Raw genomic sequence first — 24546 nt, 5'->3', positions numbered from 1 at the left:
TATAACTCTGTAAGTGGAACAAGAGGCTGATATTGAACAAACTAGCTTTATAATCTTTAAAGATGTTTCTTTCACTAATTTTACCTTGTAGATGCCATCTATATTATAACGTAAAGTGAAATTACATGCAGACTCTTCATATATACACTGTACAGTTCAAAGAATTCTATAATAGAAAGTCCGGCTTAATTCACATGAGATTTATTTTCAGTGAAAAGGTGATTATTGACCTTCAGATTCATTTTATTCACCATAATGCTTCCACAAGGTGAGTGTGTTATTGAGTGTATGATGGATATTATTTTATTCCGCTGGCAGCTGGAGAACAATTATCCTTCAGGAATGGTATTGGAGGGCAAGGACTGTGTGTAACCCTTCATTATTCATCTTAATCAGAGACTTAATCATTATCATCCATCAGCACTTTACATTAAACATTTGATTAATAAAAAACATCTGACCTAATGAGGGTTATGTTGGGGTAAGCGCTATGATGTATATCCTATAGTTTAAGACAATGGTTGCAATCACACACTTAATTATCCCAATTTCCATCACGTCTTTATGGGCTATATTTTATATCAACTATCTAGCTTTTTGTTTTAAACTACTGTGTACTGTACCGTTAATCACAGAACACCTTAAACATTGAATGAAATTAGTTAACAGTAATAAACTATAGCAAATTGAGACAATTTATTTGATGTTCATAATTTCTTTATATTACATTATTGAATCTCCTTGAATTTTATATGAATATATAAAGGCAAACCACTTGTGTATGCATTAAAAGTTAAAACATGAATAATTTTTGACATATTCTCTTTAATATTGTTTAATACTTTTTTCTTAAAATACAGTCTTTTCTGAGGTAGACCATTACAGTTCAAGAACATTATCATTTTTAAAACAGACATCAAAAAAGACATGAAATAAATATTTTCATGTACAATATGCTGCAAAAATGAGGTAGAAATGGTTACAGAAAATGTACAAGAACAAGATCCAAGAACAAAGTTTCTGTACTAATAGATTCAAAACAGCTAATTAATGACAATTTTGTTGGACAAACTGTTCAACTGCCCTCTGTGTTCTGTTTTAAACTGCATGCGCTTGTGTTTGTCTAGGATTTCTGAATAAAATCATGGCATTTTAGCATTTAGTATTCTGGTATTAAGAAGCTCAAGCTGATCACAAGTGCAGATCACTAAATACAGGTGCAAATGGGGACTTAAATGTTTGAGTTTGTCTACTTTAGACTGGATTGCTTTCACAGTGTACACACTCCTGTGGTCAAATAGTGACAAAAGACTACCTACTCTTCATCTGCAGACCTTTCATGATCGTTATGGGTTTTCATACTTAACTTTATTTTACCAAAAGCACATAGACCATGATCAAAATCCTCATTTGTAAGTCGCTTTGGATAAAAGCGTCTGCTAAATGACTAAATGTAAATGTAAATGTAAAATCATAGTTGCCATCTACATTCTTTTTATTTTCTCCCATGTCTGAAGAAGAAACAACAAAATCAGAAACAAGTGATCGCTGGAGATGTGGAAACAGTAATAAGCAGCTAGAGCTCTCTGAAACTCTCACATGGTCGCCCACTGAAGCTAAGCAGGGCTCGGTTAGTACCTGGATAGGAGACCACATGGGAAAGCCAAGTTGCTGCCGGAATTGGTGTTAGTGAGACCAGCAGGGGGGGCTCAATCTGCGGTCTGTGTGGGTCCTAACACCCCAGTATATTGATGAGGACTCTATACTGTTAAGTGAGCACTGTCTTTCGGATGAGACATTAAATCGAGGTCCTGACTCTCTGTGGTCATTAAAAAAAACCATGTCTTTCAAAAAAAAAAAAGAGTAGGGGTTTTATCCTGGCCAAATTTGCCCACTGGCCTCTGACCATCATGGCATTCTAACCATCCCCATATCATAACTGGCTTCATCACTATCTCCTCTCCACCAATCAGCTGGTGTGTGGTGCGGGTGGATGTTGCACACTGTGGATGAGAAGATTCCCCCCCTAAAAATGTGTAAAGCGCTTTGAGTGTCCAGAAAAGCGCAATATAAATGTAAGGAACTATTATTATTATTATAATTAGAACCATTTGTAATGAGCACTAGTTACAGGATCACTGCTAGGTCGAATTTAGTTTCTATGATTTTGATCTGGTGCAGAATTTTCCTACTCAATATTATGATGCATTTGTGCGCTCTGGATGTCCCTGACTCTGCCAGGTTCTACAGATTCCTGCCACTTCGGCTCTGATCAATATGTGCTCCAGGGGTCATTCTGATTGACCCATGTGGCATGAGTGAAGCCACCAGCTGTACTTGAAGAACCGAACAGTGCTATAGGGTTACTGGACATCAATCAGAATATGGCTTCTCCAAAAGGCTGTGGTAAGGTAGAAGAACGGGGGATGGGAAAATCAGCTCACCACATGGCTGTACAGAGGCAGCAACCATGGGGAAAATCATTGTGCTAAGAGCATAGGGTGGGCAGGGTATACGTCAAAACTGATCAAAATTCAGCAATCCAATCTACAGACAATATAAATAACTCTACCTTACAGACAAACAGGATATTTGAAACATTGGTAGAGGCTGCTCCATTTGGATTGTCTACATGATGAGTGTTTTTTACTTAACACATTTACTCATGATGGTTTACCACAATTTATGATTAGACATGATTAGCTGCCAATATTTTGTAAAGCAATCTGATTCTGATATTTGGGTTGTTTAGGTTTTGTTCTCAGAATACACTGAATAGACACGATGACATATTCTGTACCATGGTTTTCTAAAAAAAAAAACAGTTTGTCCAACAAAATCAAACATCTGGTTTGCAGTCTACAATAACACTTCATGAAGACAATCATCACTCCATCAAAATCTACATCAAAAATAAAGGGTAAAGATAAGGGAAAATGTTTTCATAGAGAGTTAAAAACATGGATTTATGGCATCAGATATTCTCTGAAATACCTGAATTACATTCATTGTTTGTCTTTGTAGCATTTTCAAGTTTCACCTAAGAGGTAACAGCACAGATGCAGTGTGTATACAGGTCTGTGTTAGGTCTGTTGCTCACCTCCAACCTCAATACTTACTACTAAGACCCTAAGATTACATACATTCTTTAGTTATCATTTCTGAGGTAAAGAAATTCTTCCTGAGTATTTCAAACAAGACTACATATACTAATAAAATAAACTGAGTAAAGCAGAAGAGAGAAAATAGTCATTCATGGACCCTTTTTTGTGTCTGAGGGTCCTGAGCAAAGGCTCTCACGAGATTGTGAGGAATGTGATGGGTTGTTTACATGTTATATTTGGAAAATCTTACCTTTTACAAGGTGTTCCGAAAGCAGTATACCAACAGTAAAAGCTTGTCTCTTTCTGTTATCTGACATTGTGGATTAGCATTTTAATACTTTTTGGGTAGCAATGCATACTCTTTTGGTAAAACGATCGCTTTGACAAAGTGCACAAGATATGACCGTGGCCTAACAATCAGTTTTGTAAAAATACTGTTGCTTTCTTTCCTTAGAGGTTGCATAACAGTAAATACCTTTTGGTGAATGCTGTGACTTGGACAAAATGATGTTGGTGGGATTTTTTGGTAACAACAAAGTTTTGATATATCCTAAGCCCTTTAACACCAAATGATCTTTCAAATAAATCAGCGCAAAAGATACAATGCCACTGGAGTGGACTGGGAATAAATAGGATCCTGAGAGTTGCAAATAATTGGGGTATTTTTGAAGAAAAATCAAGTTATCTATAACCTCCAGGTTTAGTCCAGGATCAAGGCTAATTGGAATTCCAGTAAAATTCCATAATATAAATCAGACTTTCTGTCAGATAAGCAAAGCAACTAATAAATGCCCCTTCAAGAAAGGCCTAATATTTCATTTCTTTGGGAAAAAATAAAGTATATGTATATTTATTAAAAAAAAAAAACAACACACCATGGCATGTTCCCAAGATTAAATGCATTCAATCCAAAATGCCTCTCCACCATAAACTGTAATTTCTCAACAAGTCCCACTCTTTTGGCTGCAACAAGCATTAAAAAAGAAAGAAAGCATTAAGCAGTCCCCAACCAGTGGCTGACTAGGTTTCAGTGGCTGTAAACCTTGCTCCACTCCATACAAGTGTCCAGTTCTTTTGGGGTGCTGTGAGGGCGTACCTTACAGAAAGCATTTTCAAAGTCTTGGAGAGTGGGGGAAGAAAGGGATGCAGGGAGGCTGTGCAAGGGCACTGGTGCAGAGGCAGAAGCTGATGCCAGAGCCTGCTGGCAAAGCTGCAGCAGCTCCCAGACAGAGAAGCCTTCTGAACGCTGCAGTACTGCTGACATCTCCCTTTCGCTGAGACTGCAGCCCTGGGGCGCCAGCGCCTGCAGAAGCACGTGTCTGCGTGTGTTCCCATCTGGCAGGCCTATGTGATAACGCTTGGAGAAACATCGCAGAAGGGAATCTTTGATCAAATCAGGCCGTCTTGTGGTGCACACCACCAGAAACGGGTTGCTCGGATTATGTTGGATCTTCTCTAGCTGGGCTTGCAGTTGCTGTCTGAGACCTTCCTCCTCAATGGCTTCCACCTCACTGAGCAACACCATTGCAGGTTGTCTGGCAGTTGCAACCGAGAACAGAGTGAGCAAGAGCTGCTCTGCTTCTCCCTTCAATTTAGAGGCCAAAGTTGCACAACTCAGCCTATAGAGGGTGGCACCTATTTGAGAAGACAAGGATCGTGTCAGAGTGGTTTTGCCCCCTCCTTGAGGGCCAAATAGCAGGATGGTTTTCGGCGGGTGGACTGCGGGGTTGGGTCGCAGGACAGGCCACAGCAGGTCCTCCTCTAATGCTGCTTTAATATGACAGTTCCCAGCCAGTTCGCTCCAAAGCAAAGCTGGGCTGCAGTCCTGCAGTTCCCGGCTAACTAGCTCCAGCATTCTAGGCTCTATACTTTTCATGGGATCAGAGCGCTTCTGAGAACGATGCTGTGAGAAACCCTGCTCCGCACCTCCATTCTCTCCAGTCATGGCTGCTGGGGGGCTGTAGTCCCCTGCGGCTCCGTATGTTGGTGAAACCAGGGGCTTTAGCCCACTGTACTTTCCCACCTCATCTCCTTCCAGGCTTGACTGAGATGAAGGTTTACTGGGTTTAAAGCCTTGAGGATCAGTGCTACCTGTTCCAAAGCCATTTCCACGACACTCAGCTTTATCAGTGACCCCATATGGAGAATCTCCCCCAGTTTTCATGGGGTCATAGCTATATTTCCTATAGCGTGAACTGTCACTGTCTTCCTCATCCAGGGTCATCTCAAATGCTTTTCTCTTCAGGGAGCCCCCAGGCTCTGAGCCCCCTATACTGCTGTTCTGATAGCCATAGCTGCCACCAACCACTGTGGGTCTTGAGGGAAGTGGAGAAGGGATGTAAGGGGCTGTTGGGTGGGTGTAGCTAGGAGCAAGGCCAGTCTGGTGGGGGTAGGTGCTAGGTGGGTAGTTGTACACAGGGGCAGTAGGTGTGTAACTGGGAAGAAGTGTCGGGTTAGGTTGAAGGGCATGTAATGAGGCTGGTGGAAGTGCTGAACTGGGTTGGGGACAGTACCCTGAAGAGAGGTAGGTGCCATTGTAACTGGGGGGGTATTCACTAGAATGGGGCCCACTGCAGGAGCTGCTCCCACTGTAGCCCGAGTCTGAAAGGTTGCTGTTAACTGCTGATACATTGCCCGAGCCTGGTGGTCCTGCTGATGTGGGAACCACTTTTGGCCCAGATAGACTTTCATGAGAGGAAGGAGGCACCAAGGAATATGCCCCATCAGTGCTGTGCGTAAGAGGCCAAGGTTCCAGTTCACTTTTCTGGCCTCCGTTGAGGGCCCCGAAGGCTCCAGGCTCAGGGTATGCGCTCACAGTAGGGCGTTCGTAAGGTGAGTCTAGCATTCCTGAGTATTTCTCAGCATAGCGCTTCAGCAGGTTAGAGGCGGTAAGGGCTGAGATGTCATCATTTGCCCATGCGTAGCTGTAGGAGCCACGACCACGACTCGAGTAGAGCTCAGACTTGTGTGCAGGGGATGAGGTGGTGGAGGACACATCCAAATGCTGCTCAGGCCACTGGCTCAGGGGCTGGGCATGCTCCGGGTTCCAGTGCATCTTCAATAGGCCTGCGAGAGACAGAAATCGGTGAGATTTTTCAAGAAAATCCAACATTTAAAGTATTCACAAATCAGTTCTGAGTTCAATTAAGACAAATGTTCTTCACATTAAACTATTTTAAGAAAAATTAAAACAACTAAAAACTTATGCTGATTGTGGAGCTTATTTGTTTAGCCATTTTGCTTAATGACAGAACACATTTGGCATTGTATGCATGCACACAGAGGGAGTCTTTCTTTTTCTGCCATAAGTATAAAAAGAATGGCTGTGAATTTGCTCTTTTCAAGCCCTCGGCCCTGTTGCTGCCTTGTGTTGCCATCTGCAGTTCTCCCAGAGGAGAAACTGTGTTATCACCCTGTGCATGTTTCCCTCAATACATCCCCTCCCACCACCACAGTCCATCCACAAAGCACTTCTCCAAAAGGCCTCAGTAGCCAGCTTGACAGAGTAAGGGAAAGAGAGAGAAGGAACAGAGGGGGAGAGAGAGGGAGGGGGAAAAGGGGGTTGGGACTAGTGGATGAAATAGTTGTGCTATTCATTTGCCACTTCCCATGAAGCACTGGGAGTGTGGAATGCCCTTTCCTCTGGCTATCTCCAGCTTTCTTATGATTGATTATATTGGCCTAATGTTGCAAAGGGGATCTTAATGCACATGAAAGTTGGAAAAGAAACCTCAATAAAAACAAACAAAAAAATGTTTTCAGTCTCCACCCTCTCTCTTATCTTTCATTAAACAAATTCCTTCTTTCTAAACTTCTAAATGTAAAATACACTTGACATAACTATGGACCCAACATACTTTGTAAGAATTAAAAAATTAAACAACAAATTGATAAATCGCAAACACTAAATATTATTTTAGAACATGCATGATTCATGCCTGTAGATATAAACCATAAGATCTTTATCCTTGAATGAGAAATATTTTTCTTTGCTTGTTCTTGAGAATTTCAAAGCATAAAGAACAGCTTTAAAACCAGACGATTCATGAGAGTCTGCAACTGCTCCTTCCAGAGGCATTAGCTAAATTCCACACATAGCTTGGCATTATTGAACTGTCAGGAATCAGCCTGGGGTGAGGGCTACAAGGGATATGAGGATGTAAAAGAAATAAACTGCAAATCTTCATTGTAGTGTGCAATCTGGGTAGAAAGTGATGATCACTCATTCACACTTCTCTTCACACTGCGAAGCTGCTGCTTTATTGGCATTTAAATCACGCCTCAGTCCTGTATGCCATGTTCCTCCTTACTCTTTTTCTCCCAAATACTTGGCACTCCCCCTTTGTATGCTCTTTCTGTTTCTCAAACTCTCGCCCCTCCCGTGGCCAAACCTTCCCATGTGTGTCTTCAGATTACGCCTGCTATTTATTCCTAAAGATCACACCAACAGACCAGATGGCCACTGGATTACCATGTCCTTCATATTCATATATCTAGACCCACAAGTTTCCCATGTTTAACATAGCACCCATTGTTTTATATTTCGAATATAACGGAAACTCAAAATCAAATCTCACAGAAATGTAAAAAATAAGATGACCACGGGTAAATCATTTGGTCAAAGTCAGTAGGCAGGACAATTTCATCTGCAGGCTGGTTTGTGAAGTGCTGTATGGAGCACAATAATGGGGCCAGTGTGTGACAGAGATGGATGGCAGCCCAGGGGAGCTCATAAAACCTGCAACGGGTAGAAAAGGAGGAGGGGGAGTGGACAGCAGGCGCTCCGGACACCGTGTGTGCATGTGCATGCACGCGCATGAGTCTATGTAAGAGGATGGGGCTTGACATTAGGGAAGTCATTCAGGCGGCCAAACTGCTGTCCACTCCATCAATATACATGAGTGTGTGTGTGCATCAAGACACACGCGAAAGTGCTTCCAAATTTGGAATGGGAGTGATATTTGGGTCAGGTTGCTTCATAAGGAACGGTTCACCTCAGTGTCCAAGTTCCAAGCTAAAAGTGCATAAAACCTACTGCAAATGAGCTGCTCTGCAATTAGAGCTGGATCTCATCAGGGACTAATAATATAGATGTGATTTAATCCGTGTTTCTATTTAAATCACCACAGCTGCTGAGATTAAATCATTCTAGACATTTGAGAATAGATGGTCCAATTACACCGTGGGAAGTGGGAATGACCACTCCAGCCTATTTCTGTGAACAAATGACAGTATGAAGTCGAGGAATAATTTATTACACATGCCAATTAAGAGCGCGATGATGAGTTCTCATAGAGAAATGTTCTCATTGAGATTAGTTTTCAATCTCCTGATGATTAAAATAACATCATATATATATATATATATATATATATATATATATATATATATATATATATATATATATATATATATATATATATATATATATATATATATATATATATATATATATCAGCATCACAAAATGCAGTATATGTCAACATGCTGTGAAAAATGCTGCTCTGTCTCAAAATGATTTGTGTCTCACACATGTACCTAAACTACAGCCGCGGGACCAGTTTAAATCAAACATCATTAACACAAGAGGTTTGAGTAAACAGACGAGTGCTGGGTGGATTAAGATAGGAAGGGCCCTTTAAACAAAACTTCATTGTCCGCATGGGGGCTCCTGACCATTGCTTTGTGTGAGCCGTGATGAGTGGTTCGCCAATGCGGGTCCGTGGCTGGCAGGGAGACAGATGTTTCCACTGGTCGCCTTACTGTCTGTGTGTCCATTGTTGGACAACCCATCCAGCAGACGTCCTCCTGGCCTGACAATCCCGTTGGTCCTGAGACAAAAGCTGAGGGATCCTATTGTCAGAGGCCTGCCTAATTATGGAAATCTTATTAATCTATTCAGCAGCAGTGCGCTGACAGCCTTTGAGGCATCCTGGGATTTATGAAGCGTTCTTTTGGAGATTTGTGCATGTGTTTGTTTGTGTATATTTCACAAATACATGTGGAAACAGATTTTGTTACCACATGAAACATCAACCAGTGAATAACAGTGGGTAGAATTTAGGAAATTGTGATTTTGACTCAATAATTATATGCTTCTACAAGCAGGCTGCCCGAGCAGAAGGTTCTGCAATGTGAGAGCTGACCGGGTCCGGCTGCTGGAGGATGCTCAGCTTTTCACAGCTCCCCAGGGGTCCGTGTGCACTTTCAGACCGTGACACTTTTGTTTTCCTGCCCTGAGGAACAAAACCTACATGGATGCAACAAGCCTTCTGGGACACGGGGCCATTAAACCAGGCAGATTGCATAGAGGCCTGTTGTAAACAGGAGCAGGCTGAATCAATCCAATCAAGAATTATTGTGGGATACCAGTTCTTAAACCCCACACATAGATTTAAGTAGGTTTACCTACTTACGACACCCCCTTCATTGCAAATTCAAATATCAAATCCTACAAACACTGTGCAAGGATCCTTCAACTAGACAGCACACAGACAAATGCAAAGAGTAAATGTTAACCTATCAGAACAATATTGAAATAAGTGACGACTTTAATGAGAAGTGATGAAAAATAACACAGACACACACACACACAGTATATCAGTCATGAGTATTTGATAAAAACTCCCAGTTTCTGTGAGTGAAACATCAAAATAACCGAAACGAAGTTGAACAGTGAGTATCCTGTTAGGAATTATGTCCTGAAACTTCAGCCCACGGTGCTGGTATGTGTGGAACTCCCTTTGAAGAACGCAGATGACACAAAAGAAGGGCTCTTTCAAAGATGAGAGGGAGAAAGATGAGAGACACTGAAAGAAAGAGTAGATCTAGTTTTAAAAAAAAAGTGCAGAGGGAGGATTGTGTTTGCATGAATTAATCACCTCGGTGGAGATAAGACGGCACCCTGTGTTTTAATCATCAGCTTATTTGTATTCAGTGTACAAACGTCTCTGAATCGATGCTTTAGGCAGAGGAACTGCAAAATGTCAATGATGTAAGCCCATTGGGCAATTTAAAGTCATGCAAAGCCTTTACAAGGGTTATTTAAAATCCATTCTCACTTAAGATTGATACTTTACGTGTAAATATATTTTAGCATAATCTAAATCCATTATTTAAAGTAAGAGATAATGTACATCTAGTTGGATGTTCTCGCATAATAAAGCCTGACAAGCTTATCAGCAGCCTAATGCGAACCAGAGGGCAGTCATATAAGACTGAAGGGCTTTATTCTGCAAAAACAATTGGCTAGATATATAACATCCCTCTTATTTTAAGGCTACTTGACATAAAAGTAAACAATTAGAATCAAAACATTGACACTAACCTACTTGTATTATTATTCACTCGCAAGATGGTGCCATAAAGTCAGGAACAGTGGTGTGATATAAACAATCAAGATGATTCAAAGCTCGCGGATGAGCCTGTGTTATTAGTTTTACTGGTTGTAATTGGGCAATAACATCTTGGAATGTTGGGATTGACCAATTAGAATCAAGCATTTCAGAGAGTCATGTAATAATTCATATTAATTGTAATATTGCATATAAAATACACTTTATAAAAGGCACAAAAATAGTTTTCCATTAAAAACAAATTCAAAATAAACTGTTCCTGTGGCTAAAAAGGGACAGGCACACATAATGAGTGATGCATTCTGATTAAACAAGTTAATAAGTAAAATACAAAATAACAACAAAAATACAAATATATTTTCTAGCAATAATTATGTCTCGTTAATTATTTTATTTTAAAAAAAAGATAACTATATAAGCTAAAAAAAAATTGGCTGGTTGCCAGTGAAACATTTCAATTTAATTTTAACTTTAACAAGTAATATAAAACCAATAAAATGTAACCTAACAACCTAAAAAATTATTACTAAAAAAGTGAGAATCTCACTAAAATAACACTAAACCTTGTCATAAGAAAAATAATAAAGAATCATGTGAGGTATTTCCTCAAACATCCAAAAAGACACCAGCTTCTTATAATTTACAAGGCATGCATAAAAGGCCATAACTATGACAATTTTCTATGAATCAATGCATTAGTTACAGCAGTGTGGTTAACATGATCTCTCTGTCTCTTTCTCTCGCTCATTCTTTCTGCTCATCTGCTCCCTTTTCATGGACCTAAAAGATGTAATAGCAGAAGAGGCAGTGGGCCTTATGAGTTTTCACACCTGCTCCTCAGCACACTGCCAGACGCCGTGGCTCTTTTCAGGCAGGCCCCGTGGGGTCCCTAGAGGAAGGAGCCTATCTGTGAGAGTGGCAGTGAAGGATCTGATTTTTCCCCTTCTCTCTCTCTCTCTCTCTCTCTCTCTCTCTCTCTCTCTCTCTCTAGTTCTCTATGTGTGCTGCAGTCCATAATCTCAGCTTTGAAGGTGTTATTGCTTAGCCTTTTGGGACACTGTTAGTGTTGCCATCCACATGTTTCTGATGTTGATGATGACTACGGTAAATACTGAGTCTCAAACCATACTTTTCACGTGTGAGAGGAATGAAAAATTTGAATTTGCAGAAAAAGACAAACATGACAAAAAATTTAAAGTACCATATTATCAAGTTGCACAGTTTAGCCACAAAATAAGAGAAACTCAAAGCCTTGGTGGTTTGAATGAATGATTAGATACTCATAATTTTAGAAACAAATTCCCCAACCCCCTGAAAAGCTAATTCTTGTCCACAAATGGCCAAATGCCTGGCACCCCTCCCCTAAAAAAAAACAGGGTTCCCATTTTCTGTGGCCGCAGGCCAGGTTTAGGTCATTGTGTCCACTAATATATCAAAGAACAGCTGTCCTAAGGCCCTGTGATGACCAATCACCCCCTTCCATCTGTCTCTCTTACCCAATCTCTCCTCCATCTCCCCCTGTTCTCCTCCATCCCCTTCTTCCAATCTCCGTCTTTCCCCCCTCTCCCTCCTTCTTCTCCACCCTGCCCCCTCATGGAGATCCCGGACTGGGTTGCGGTGCCTTCGCTCAAATTCCCAGTCATTATTTAATGACTTTCTCTGTTCATACTCTCAAATATTTTCTTGTACTGGATGCAGTATATATACAAACCTGTATGACCTTACATTTACACTTCCATGTATGTATTTGGCAGATGGTCTAAAGTGACTTAGAGTTCCAGTTTTCTTTGGCAGCTGAACCTATGACCGTAATGATCACAGATTTTCCCTACAGTAGGTATTGAACACACAACTGGGATCTTAGATTTAAATGTATGCATACGGCAGATGCTTTTATCCAAATTCACCTTCACTGCACTGTAATTGTTCTTGTATTCCTTTAATCAAACCCCTAACTCTTATGCTCATTTTAACAGTTATAGTTTTCCCTGAGATTCAAACCTATGACTTTGGATTGCTAGAACCATTTCCTGTTGCAGCTACTATAATGCTTTATATATTTTTCTTCTGTTGAACACACATGCACATTCTTGTTTTGGTGGTTTATGAGGACTCGCCATAGGCATAATTAGGGCTCAGCGATATTACCAAAATTTCATTTGACGGTATGGGAAATAGCGTCATGCGTAAATTATGTCATGGTCATGATATCTTGCATGATTTTGTTTTTTATAAAGGTAGTTATTTCAGAAAATGTATAAAGTTTATATAATAAATAAGCCTGAATATTTAAAAAAGAAAATGACTTAATTTTACTTGATCATCTTGGATTGTATTTTTATTTTAGAAAAACAAAATATGACTTTAGATGAACAGCAAATTTCACTGTATGTCACATTTCACGGTTTTATGTGGACAGACCTTCATATTATAAACATTTTATTTAAGAAACATCTTCTCACAAATATATCCTAAGTAAGTAACAGGAAAAGAAAACCTAAATAGGAAAATATAAATAGGTAAACAAGGAAACATCAAACATACATAACATATCAAAAATACAAAACACAAACAATTACAATTCTTATATAAATATTGAAACTACAGTTGATGTCAGAATTATTAAACCCCCTGAATTATTAGCCCCCGTTTATTTTATTTTTCCCAATTTCTGTTTAAAGGAGAGATTTCTTCAACACTAAACATAACAGTTTTAATAACTCATTTCTAATAACTGATTTATTTTATCTTTGCCATGATTACAGTAAATGATGTTTTACAAGATATTTTTAAGACACTTCTATACAGCTTAAAGTGACATTTATAGGCTTAACTAGGTTAAATCGGTTAACTAGGCAGGTTAAGGTAATTAGGCAAGTTATTGTATAATGATGGTTGTTCCTTAAAATGAATTAAAATGAACCTTAAAAATTGTAAAACGAAAGCTAAACATCATTTGGGAAATATTTTAAAAAGAGAAAAAATCGAAGAGGGTTTAAATAATTCTGATTTCAACCGTAAGTGATGACTTCTTGTAGAAAAACATAAAGCACTTGACAACACTGTCAGTCAGCCTCACACAATCTGCATATGAGTTAGCCACTTATTTACATTAGATCTATATACACAGAATAAAAAGTTCTTTTACAGTACACATTTCATTCTGCAGTAACGATATATACGATCATACCGCCCAGCCCCAGGCATAATGCATGTTATACTGTAAAAACGCTTATTTTATGGCTTTACCCAAACCCTAACCCCTACCCTAAAGCCTGGTTTATACTCGACGCGTCCGAATGTGACGTCATCGCGGAGTTTGCGGATGTTCGCTTTGGGTCCGCGCGGCATGATTCCGGCTGGCTGAGCGCAGAGCATTTTTGAGACTCGAGTGAACAGTGCGCGCGGTGCCACAACTGATTTGAGTTAAATATGAATCACTTTGAAGAGATTTTGTCTGAAACAGGATGACTGTACAGACATCTTTATGTCCCGTGATCAGAGAGATGCCCTGTTTCTCTGGGCTTTATTGGTGATAATGATCTGTAATGTTGGACCATCATTGCCTTTTTAGCATAAGAGGAGGACAGAAACTAGCCAGACAATAATGTGTGAATTGTGGAGTGGGCTAAATCTAAAAAACTGTATTTTTTAGTAAGTGTGCTTTTTTTGCTTTTATTTTTTGCGATAATAAAACATTTGTAGAGTAACTCATGTTCTGTTGTCATTAACTACAAATACAGAATATGTTTTTCCACCAATCACAGCTTTAACACTGATTTATATATTTGTGGAGCGGGCTAAATCTAAAAAAGAATCTTTTTCTAAAAAAATATATATTTTTTTGCTTTTATTCTTGCCATAATAAAAATATATTTGTTGAGCAACTCATGTTCTCTTGTGATTAATATGGTAATAAACTTTAAATGGTAAAACTGTCCGAGATATGAACAAAAGCAAGTGATGCATCAAAGTTTAATAAAAAAATCGAATGGTTTATTGAATGGTTATAAAAATGCTTATAATCATTAAAATAATGTATAAAAATAATTAGTAAAAAAATATTGAACGATATTTTGATATGGCGTAGTTCCGGAAACGTCCTACTTCTCTGTTTATCCATCTGATTTTATGGTGGGTTTTCTTTCACCGCCCCCTGTCGTTTTAAAGAATATCACAACGGCGAGCGCGGCAAGTATAAAAGCCTTGTCCGTTTCGCAAGGTGTGCGCGCAGTCAGCAGAGGTGCGAGATGCAGCGCCAGGAGAAAGTATAATTCCAGCTTAACAGGAAACCCGTGGCAAATTTTCAATGTGAAAACACAGTTAAGTATGATTTTTAACAGTTTCGAATTATAAGGACAAAGGGAATGTCTTCATAAACCACATCAACATTGTAATACCAATGTCATTATACAAATCGATGTTCTTGAAAACCACCAAAGCCAGTACAGTACTTATTTTAAAGAACATTTTTTGTGTATATAACGAAAGTCACTTTGTTCCTATAAATAAAACTGAACCCGAGTTTCATTGTATTTTCAAAAAGACACCTTTGTAAAAACCCTTGTAAAGTCATACAGGATGAGAACAACACAAGGGTGATTAAAAGAAGACACAATTCTTCATTTTCAGCAAACTCTACCTTTAATTAAAGAACCACACACAAGCCCTTTGAGGGATATCTGGGACATCTCGGAGCAGAGATTGCAAGCCTGACGCCCAATAACCCTCAGCAGCACAGGACTTAATTGGAAGCCTAATTGTGGCAGCAACGGGCCTAATGAGCTGTCTTCAATGACGGTGAGATGATGAGCAGAGGCAGGGGGTCCCAGGCAGAATGTGTATCTCTAAGCCCCTTTTCCTACCGCCGCCGTTTCTCTTCCATCTCACTGACTACACTGCGGGCTAATTAAAGTCCATTCACACTCGCCACTAATAACCCCACGCTCATTCACACAAACACTTCAGCACCTTGCCTGTTTACTCAAGGGCCACATTCACCCCGTCGCTCTCATTAGAATAGATGTGTTGGATGCTCGTTGTTAATCGCTCCTTCTGAGGCATCCAGCGCACCCCTTCCCATAGACCCAACTCAAAGCCTTAATGACTTAACAGATGCAATTAGAGTGCTTCTTGGGTTGGAGATGGGAAGAAATGAGGTCATAGTAAAGCCGGAGAGCTGAGGCTATGCTTGTTTCTCTTTAAAAGAGGAATATGTTGGACAGCAGGGCCCCCCGAGCAACAAGAGTTAGAGCACTCATGGGCTGCTGGCCTGGGACTGATTTAAGGGTGTGTTTGAAGTGCAGATTACAGATTCTTTGCACCAAATCCCTCCAGGAGTATCCATGGCCCCAGGAATCTCTCTCAGATTTCCTTCAACTCTCAACACTCTTCAGCGTGCCGTTCCTACATGCTCATCAGAGCTGCACTTTTGTTTGTGGAAGCAATGTGACACACATCAAACACAATACTCGAGTGGACGTAGAGAGAGCACAAAAATGCCTGTCCTCTCTGAGTCGAACATAAACACCGATGTCAGAAATTCTCAGTTGCTCCTCAAAGAAAATTCCAGCATGGATGTGACACTATTCACATATATACCACATAAGCTGCCCTACATTCACCTGACTCCAGCAGAGGCGACTTATGAGGCAGAAAATGAACTGAAAGAACATATCAGCACTGGGAATGTCCGGAAAGCTCAAAGGGTAAACAGAAGGGATACCTAGCAGCTTTGTGTGCTGTCCTAATATCACACTAGACACTCGGGGAAATATTCACACACGCACACACATATACTTTGCACAGTCAGCAAACATCAAACCTTCAAAACAAACAAACCAGTTCCTAAATCCAAATGCATGTTGCAGCACAGGAAAATCAGGATTTGAGGAGTGTAGACTGAACTGCAAACAAACAACTATCCAGATCTACAAAGAATTCTAAATTTTCCGCCTTTTCAAGAGATTGTTATAGATTTTGGATGACTTATTTGCATTTGTTTGATCAAATATTGCTTTCAGAATTATTTTAAAATGTTTTTTTTACATATTTGTCTTTAGTGTCATGTGATCTTTCAGAAATCAATTCCTTTTTTGGGTTCAGAAGAACATTTTTGTTTTAAATTAGAAATATTTGCAACTTTATGAATGTCTTACAGTGCTCAGCAAATATAAGTACGCCCCTCACACATCTATATTTTAAATGAATATTTTTAAAAGGGAGCTATACAATATTATAATTTTGTGCATATACATTAGATTAATCAGTATGGAAGCCAAATCTGGAGCTTATCTAACTAAACAACTTACGATAACGATTCAAGAACTAGTACACCCAAATTTATATGTTATAGAAAAATATTAAATACAAATTTAAAAAAGAAGAAAAATCAAGAGAAGCAAAAAAATTTAAAAATTTAGTTGAAATTTTGTAGGTTGTAATTTATTTTGCAACATTTTGCTCGAATTTAATAGTATTATCTTTCCATTTCTAAATATGTTTGGTGACTAAAATATAATTTTAATAAATATATCAGTTTAATAAATCTGTTTTGTTTAAATGCACCAAAATACATTGCCTATATACACTGAGAAATGGATAACAATATTCATTTTCAAAATGGAGTGTACTCAATTATGCTGAGCACTGTAACAGATGACTTTAATCAATTTAAAGCATCCTTGCGTGATAAATACATTCATGTCAAAAACCGGACTCAAAACGATTGATTTGGATTTCAATACAAAGGCCCAATCCCAATTCTACCCCTTAGCCCTTCCCCTGACCCCTTGTTTTGCGCATTCACGTCAAGAGGTAGGGGTGTCCCAATTCTCTTAAGCTTGAAGGCGTAGGGATAAGGGGAAGGCCTAGATAGCCCTTGAAACTGAGATTTTCCAGGACCACACTCGAAACCATGGTGTACGAAAATTTCCCAGAATACACTATCTACAACGACAGCATGACTACAAACGGAAGTAAGGAGATGCACAAATTAGTATTTTTTTGTCATTATTACGAATTTTTACATCAAACAAGCACTTGTTTTAATACATTCATAACGGCGTTTGTGTTTTACTGTCATGCTTTAAAAAAAAAAACGCTAAAATAAAAAACGATAAATTTCGCTATCTATAATCCCGATAATTACTCTTGTACAGCAATCCCACAACATACTGTCACACAATGACACTCGAATACCCTGTCAGAAAAGTCAAGTGTTTGGGAATGACCTTTTTACAGTGCCTGCTATAATGTTAACGTTGTTTTCGTATGTTTACATAGATGAATATGGCCATGGTATAAATACACAGTACAGTTGTGATGTTATTGCCAGATTATATCCTTATGATAACATGATTTCGATGCCTTCAACGATTTCTTGAAGATAAATACCAAAATAATAACGCAACTGCAATAACTACAGCACTCGCCATCATCGATCTCTTATGAAGCAATAGATCAAAATGACATGTGATGACGTGTCCAGGTAAATTAAACTGTATTTAAAATAAAAATAAAAATGACATTAAAAGTCTGTTTTTTCACAGTGAAGGTGCTCACTGTCTTCTCAAACATATGTAGAGAATTTCCTTATACCTACTTGCATGACAAAATAAATTTATCAAAACAAAAACACAAAGTAATTCTTTTGACAAATATGACAAAGGTCCTCTAAATGACTCGCTAAATGGAACTATAACACCATATTAGACATGAATGGTAATCGGTTGATGCAACAACCTAGCAAGCCAGCTGAAAGGTATTCATGCCGGCCACTCATTAATACATGATTACATCTCAAATTGAGGAGCCTTGGTCCTTTAGTTTCATTTCCCTCCCTCTTTTCATGTAACTGTCATGCCTATAAAGCTCAGAGAAGAAGAGCTAAATAGTGGAGAAAAAAGCATTTCTTCAGGCAGAACTGGGGGAAGAAACCCCATGCTGGCCTACAAACAATGCTGTTTTGGAGAGAGCCAGCGCCGAGCTCGAATGAAGCCTGGCAGGGGGGTTAGGAATGGGGGCTAAAACTGGACACGTCAGTTATTAGGTCAGTCCAGAACAGTGAGGAGGGGGAAGAGAGCTGGAGAAAGGCAGGGAGAGAAGAAGAGAGTCAGAAAAGCAGAGAGACAGAGGAAGTAACTGTGCTGGTAGTGGTATATGTTGGACACTGGTGGGTAATCATGGAGGGAAGAGGAGACTGGCAGAACCACAGGGTTTCTGCTGCTAGAGTCATCATCTCACCCCCCACACCTGTCCATCACATACACTTTGGGTAGTTTCAGCCCCAAAACATTATGACAAGGACTGAGATAAACATCTGAGATATTCTGGGTTTTTTAAAATGTGCTATTGTTCAAACTGGTTTACCAACAAAGCAGCCGTAGGGACATTTTTCAATTTATTTTGAGGCTCTAGACATTCCGTTGACTTTGAGTTACTATGTCAGCTAGCAGTCATTAGCAGTCATTTTAGACTGCCTGCTTAAAATCTGCAAGCACTTTATTTTGATGGTCAGTCATTCTACACTGTAAAATGCAGGGCTCCACACATTTCCTTCATGTTGTTCCAACACAAATTGATTAATTTACTTAATTGTTTTTGCAAATTTAAGTAAATTAAACATAAAACAGCTACGTTGTCCCCAAAAACCCTACAAGAAATGTGTTTATTTAGCTCCTTTTAAGTAGTTTTAACATCCAGCAGTTTTTGGAGTGTAGTGACTTTGCAAGTGTTAACTTATTTTATCAACCTTAAAACTAACCCAACAGTCTAATACTAATACTTGAAGTTGCACAAAATCAGCAAAAAAAACATAACCGTTTGCTCACACCAAAATAACTATAATCAATAACTAAAACCATACATACAGTTGAAATCAGATTTATTCGCCCCACTGTTTATTTTCCCCTAATTTCTGTTTAACGGAGAGAAGTTTTTTTCAACACATTTTTAAACATAATAGTGTTAATAACTCATTTCTAATAACTGATTTATTTTATCTTTGCCATGATGACAGTAAATAATATTTGACTAGATATTTTTCAAGACACTTCTATACAGCTTAAAGTGACATTTAAAGGCTTAACTAGGTTAATTAGGTTAACTAGGCAGGTTAGGGTAATTAGGCAAGTTATTGTATAATGATGGTTTGTTCTGTAGACTATCAAAAAATATATATAGCTTAAAGGGGCTAATAATATTGACCTTAAAATGTTTTTTATAAAATGAAAAACTGCTTTTATTCTAACTGAAATAAAACAAATAAAACTTTCTCCAACAAATTTAAAGGGGTTTAATAAATCTGATTTCAAGTGTACAGTATGTTATAATCGACACACGTTTATTTTTTAAAAGCGCACTGCAGTTTTGCTGTCTTTCATTTTAAAGCTCATTAAGTGGCTCTAATTTAATCTGAAGGGTATCCCAATTATACAGCTCTGCCATTATTGTTACAGTTTTGGAATCATTTTAAAACTATATAGTTTTCATCCTTGGTGTGAACAGGTCTTAAAGGGACAGTTCACCTAAAATGAAAATTTACTCACTATTTACTCACCCTCAAGTGATTCTAAACCATTACGACAATCTTTTTTTCTGTTGAACACAAAAGAAGATATTTTGAAGAATGTTAGGAACCATTGACTTCCATAGTAGGAAAAACAAATAGTGTGGAAGTTAATGGTTACCAGTTCCTAACATTCTTCAAAATAACTTCTTTTGTGTTCAACAGAAAAACAAAACAAACAGGTTTGTGGCAAGTGAAGGTTGAGTAAATGATGACAGAAATTTCACTTCTCATTTGAATTAACCCTTTAACCCTTTTATTCCAAATCTGATGAGTTATTCATTGCATTTGTTGTGTGTAAACATCAGAAATGTAGCACTTACTATAGGGAACAATGGGACTCAGCATTCTGCGGACCTGGTCTCGATTATGGTAACAGTTCTGCGGGGAAACCCAGGTTAGCGTCTGTACGGCTGTAGTCCATCGCTGGCCTGGACTCGCACTAGGACTCTAAAAAACGTGTTTCTGGAAGAAGAAAAAAAAGAGGAGGAGCATTCAATAGGGCTGAATGTACACACATACACTGCAATGCATTATTTAAATGTAAACGAACCAGTTCATGATGCATGAATGTGAGTTTAAGTATGTGCAACCTATAATCAAGACCCTCAATTTTGGAGAGGAGTGAAACAGTGACGGACACAGGCACTCTCACTGTGGGCTGAACACACACAGGGGTATTCATTAAGAGCCTGCACACTGGCATTAAGCTGATTGTATGGTTGTGTCCAGCTTCTAAAGAGGGCTTTCTAAATCTCCCTGACAAAAAGCACCATGCATACCATAGCCGTTCCCCTCGACTCATAACAGCCGCAGAGAGCACGCTTTCAGAAAATTAAGCTCATTTCATCCCTCACCACACACTCTCCTGGTTCAATTAACTCTCTTTTTTTCCTATGACAGATGTTAAAAGGGAAAAATATTAAAACAGCTATATTGTGCTTCACAAAAAGAATATATATCCAAACATAATAAACTGACAATAAAATAAAATTATGGACATAGACAAATAATGCTTTAAAATAATAATAAATAAAAAAACAATGTGTAGAAATGCACAGGATCACACCATAACTAAAACAAATCCAATATGAACTCGATTTTGAATTCTATATGGAAATCCAGCATGAGCAATTTGTTTGGTGTGTCCTCAAAGGACAGCGTCATTCCTTCTCGAGTGAGCGTGTGGAAAAGCTCACACATGAATGAAAAATATTACATAATAATGCGAGTCAAACAGTGTGGCGTCCAGCCCTGCTTTCAGGAAATGAAATGTTAACCGTCCGACACACCATTCATTACGAGATTTTACACTTAATTAGAACATAAATCATTTTAAACACATCATTTTTAATCACCAGCTAGTTTACTTCTGAACCTTTTTAGAGATTAGTTTTATTTACATGTTAATCTGTATCCCAGATTCTATATTAAAATGCAGAAATTGTATGAAATATTAGTTTAGTTAGTTTTAGTACAGCTAATAGTTATTAGTTTTATAACAGCCAATTAACAGTCAATTTTGCTACAAACAATTTTAATACACTTTATTATGCCTTCATATACTTTATCGTATAAAGATTTATTTTCTTGTATCTGCTGTTTTTGTGATTAAAGGCAGATATTGTGTAAAACAGCATGTGTTTAAACATTCTCTTATATTCATTAGCTTTGCGATGAAACACAATGTCTAAATCTTTAGTTAATAGTTTTATATTAACTGATGGTTTGCATCAGAAACATGAAATTATGTGAAAGTTTCAATACAGTATTTTTTATTGCTAATATTCTCTTTAACTACTAGTTTAGTAACAATAACACCAACAAAAACAACATCAAAAGTTATAAATACATTACATTTCATTTATGACTCTCACGGTTCTTGTAATCACTGGTTTTATGATCAAATGTATTAAACTAATATTGTCAAATATACTACTAACTAATCCCCAAAAATGAATTCCACAATGACACATCTGAAATATTCACACTATGAATCCCTTCACATTTGCTCACTGACCGAAAGACCACCCTAAACCAAGAGCCTCTTAACTCTGAGCATGAAGTCTGACACATCTACAAACCCAACTCAAGCAGACATCAAGAGCCGCATGCTTACAAACACCTGCATGCAGAATGCAGAGTCTCTTTCACAGTAAAGCAATAAAGGTGCAATCAAACACAGTGAAGAACAAGGTAAATAGTACAGAATGACTATGAAGTAGAGGACAGTCCTGTGCAGAGTCAAGACTTTAATCATTTACAGCTTCACCCAAGAAGCTCGGTGACAGCAGGAGGAAAGTGTCTGGTTTAATATCAGCGCAGACTCACCTACTCATGCCTGCATTTCCACATCAGATTCAAAAGCAGATAGATAATCCCCGGAGCAGACAGGCTCGTGTGTGCACTACTATGCTTTTTTTCCACATATGGGACACGATTCAACTCTCCTCTCTCTCTCCCTCTCTCTCTTTCCCTCCCAACCAGTGACAACAGAGCACCCACACACACACACACAAACACACAATCACCCTCCCCCAGCTTTCCCATCCCCCCGCTTTATTTTTTGTTAAAACTATTTAAGCAGAGAGAGAGAGAGAGAGAGAGAGAGAGAGAGAGAGAGAGAGAGAGAGAGAGAGAGAGAGAATGAGAGGAGGACTGTGGGTGGGGGCAGCTGACCAATCATGCTCGGAGTGCAGCTTGTGTTCTTTTTCTGAGAGAGAAACACACACACACACACACACACACACACACACACATAGAGTGGTGGAGGGAAAGGCAAAAGCTGAGCTAGTCATGTCCCAAAGGGAATTACCATAAAGATGTTTATTTTGGACCAAAATGGTCAAATTACTTCGGACTCTCTTGGCATTAGATATATTGTAAACATTGTATTACCAAAATGTGTCACATATGCCTCAGATCAGAACTATAACTTTCATTCAAATGCAAAGTGAGTCCAAAAACCCTATACAATTACTAAAGGGACATTAAACTTATTTAAAAAGTTAACTTTTAAATTTAAGTACACTGAAAACAATTATTCAAAGATGATTAATTGGATTTACAAAATTGTTAAGTGGTTGTAAACAATTTATTTTGGCTGAATTTGAACAAACAAATTAAGTTAAACAATACTAAAGTTAATTTTCTTTGTTTAAATCCAACACTTATATTTTTAGCACCATTTTTTGCAGACATTTTTTATTTTAGTATAGTAACTACTTTATTATTTAGTTATTTTACTAATACATGATGCATGTAAAAAAATCACCTCAGGTTTTAGTTGACATTTATAGACAATTTCCTACAGTTTCTCTAACTGCAGCCTTTTTGACAAAAATGTGAAATTCTGTGAAATATCAATTCATTAATAGAGTATATTTTATGCAGATGTTCTCTTTTACAACTACAAAAAAAAAAAACTATAAAACTTTTAAAGGGCACCTATGATGACAATTGGACAGAACTGTGTGTAGGTATAGTGTTTCCACAGTCATGTTGGGGGGATATAAAGACAACAAGTCTCTTTTTTTAAATTTCTTTACGTTAAAATAGATAGATCCAAATCCCTCCCATTTTGAGGCCCACCGCAACGTAATGTAGGAGTGTGGTCCCCCCGCCCACCGAATTGATTGACAGTCACGTCTTAACATGACTATGTAGTAACGCGTATCATCATATCAACAAGACAGGAAGTGCACAAAGCAACTGTTAAAAGATCTGTTCAGCTCGCTGTGATCATCAATCATCATCAAATGTGATCAACAATGAGTTTTAAGTTTAAAATGTTTTTAAAACTGTGCATGTTTGTAATGAATTAAAGCGATTTTACCATTTTTATCACCACAGCCGCGTGTCAGTATAAAATTATAAAAATTATAAAAAAAGATGCTTTAATCCCAGTTTGTGGACGTCAATCAGGGTTATTTTGTACATTAACATAACACATATCCATACAGCATAACGTGTATCCTGTCACAGTTGTTGTGCAAATTAAAGTAAGTTAAACATGCATACTGGGTGTGTCCACTGTGTGCGTGTGTGTGTGTGTGTACGTGTTTTTGTGACATATCAGGACACAAATCTGTATAATGACATAGGTATGACACAGGTATTAAAAAAAGGAGGTGAAATATGAGGACATTGGTGATGTCCTCATTTCTCAAAAAGCTTATAAATCCCACAAGATGAGTTTAATCAGAGAGTAAAGCTGCACACAGTCTCCTGTGATGGGTGGGTTTAGGGGTAGGGTGGGGTGAGGGCAATACAATATATGGTTTTGACAGTATAAATTGAATGAAAACCTATGTAATGTACCCACTTTTGACAAAAACAAACGTGTGTGTGTGTGTGTGTGTGTGTGTGTGTGTGTGTGTGTGTGTGCGCGCGCACGCACAAACTTTGTAACGATATTGTGTGTGACTCATTGCAACTCCACAACAATACAGCAAATAATAATCATTGGGAAAGTTCTTACTGTTGTTTTTCTCACAAACAATACGTAAGATCTGCTTCC

General features: G+C 38.3%; 1 protein-coding gene across 2 annotated transcripts; it reads right to left on the bottom strand.

Annotated features, from left to right (window-relative positions):
- Positions 1–847: 847 nt before the first annotated feature.
- fignl2 (fidgetin like 2) lies at positions 848–22537 on the bottom strand. Of its 2 annotated transcripts, none has more exons than XM_056449751.1 (3): positions 22359–22537; positions 20351–20492; positions 848–6170 (listed from the first exon to the last, which is right to left on the bottom strand). In XM_056449751.1, exons 2-3 carry the CDS (start codon positions 20373–20375, stop codon positions 4132–4134), a joined length of 2064 nt encoding a protein of 687 aa, XP_056305726.1. In that variant the 5' UTR covers positions 20376–20492; positions 22359–22537; the 3' UTR covers positions 848–4131. The 2 variants fall into 2 exon arrangements, 1 of the variants encoding a protein (XP_056305726.1); XR_008835881.1 differs by lacking the exon at positions 848–6170 and adding an exon at positions 9682–9913.
- Between the last annotated feature and the right edge of the window lie 2009 nt (positions 22538–24546).

Source organism: Danio aesculapii, chromosome 23, assembly GCF_903798145.1.
Source record: "Danio aesculapii chromosome 23, fDanAes4.1, whole genome shotgun sequence".
NCBI classification, from domain to species: domain Eukaryota; kingdom Metazoa; phylum Chordata; class Actinopteri; order Cypriniformes; family Danionidae; genus Danio; species Danio aesculapii.
Note: the sequence above shows the minus strand (reverse complement) of the source record. Positions and strands in the feature narration are given on the sequence as shown.

Excerpts from the sequence above, each read along its gene's own strand:
- fignl2 (XM_056449751.1), bottom strand. The coding sequence starts at position 20,375 with ATGCTGAGTCCCATTGTTCCCTATA. Across the intron at positions 6,171-20,350 it reads GAGTCCCATTGTTCCCTATA|GCCTATTGAAGATGCACTGG; the intron begins GTAAGTGCTACA and ends TGTCTCTCGCAG.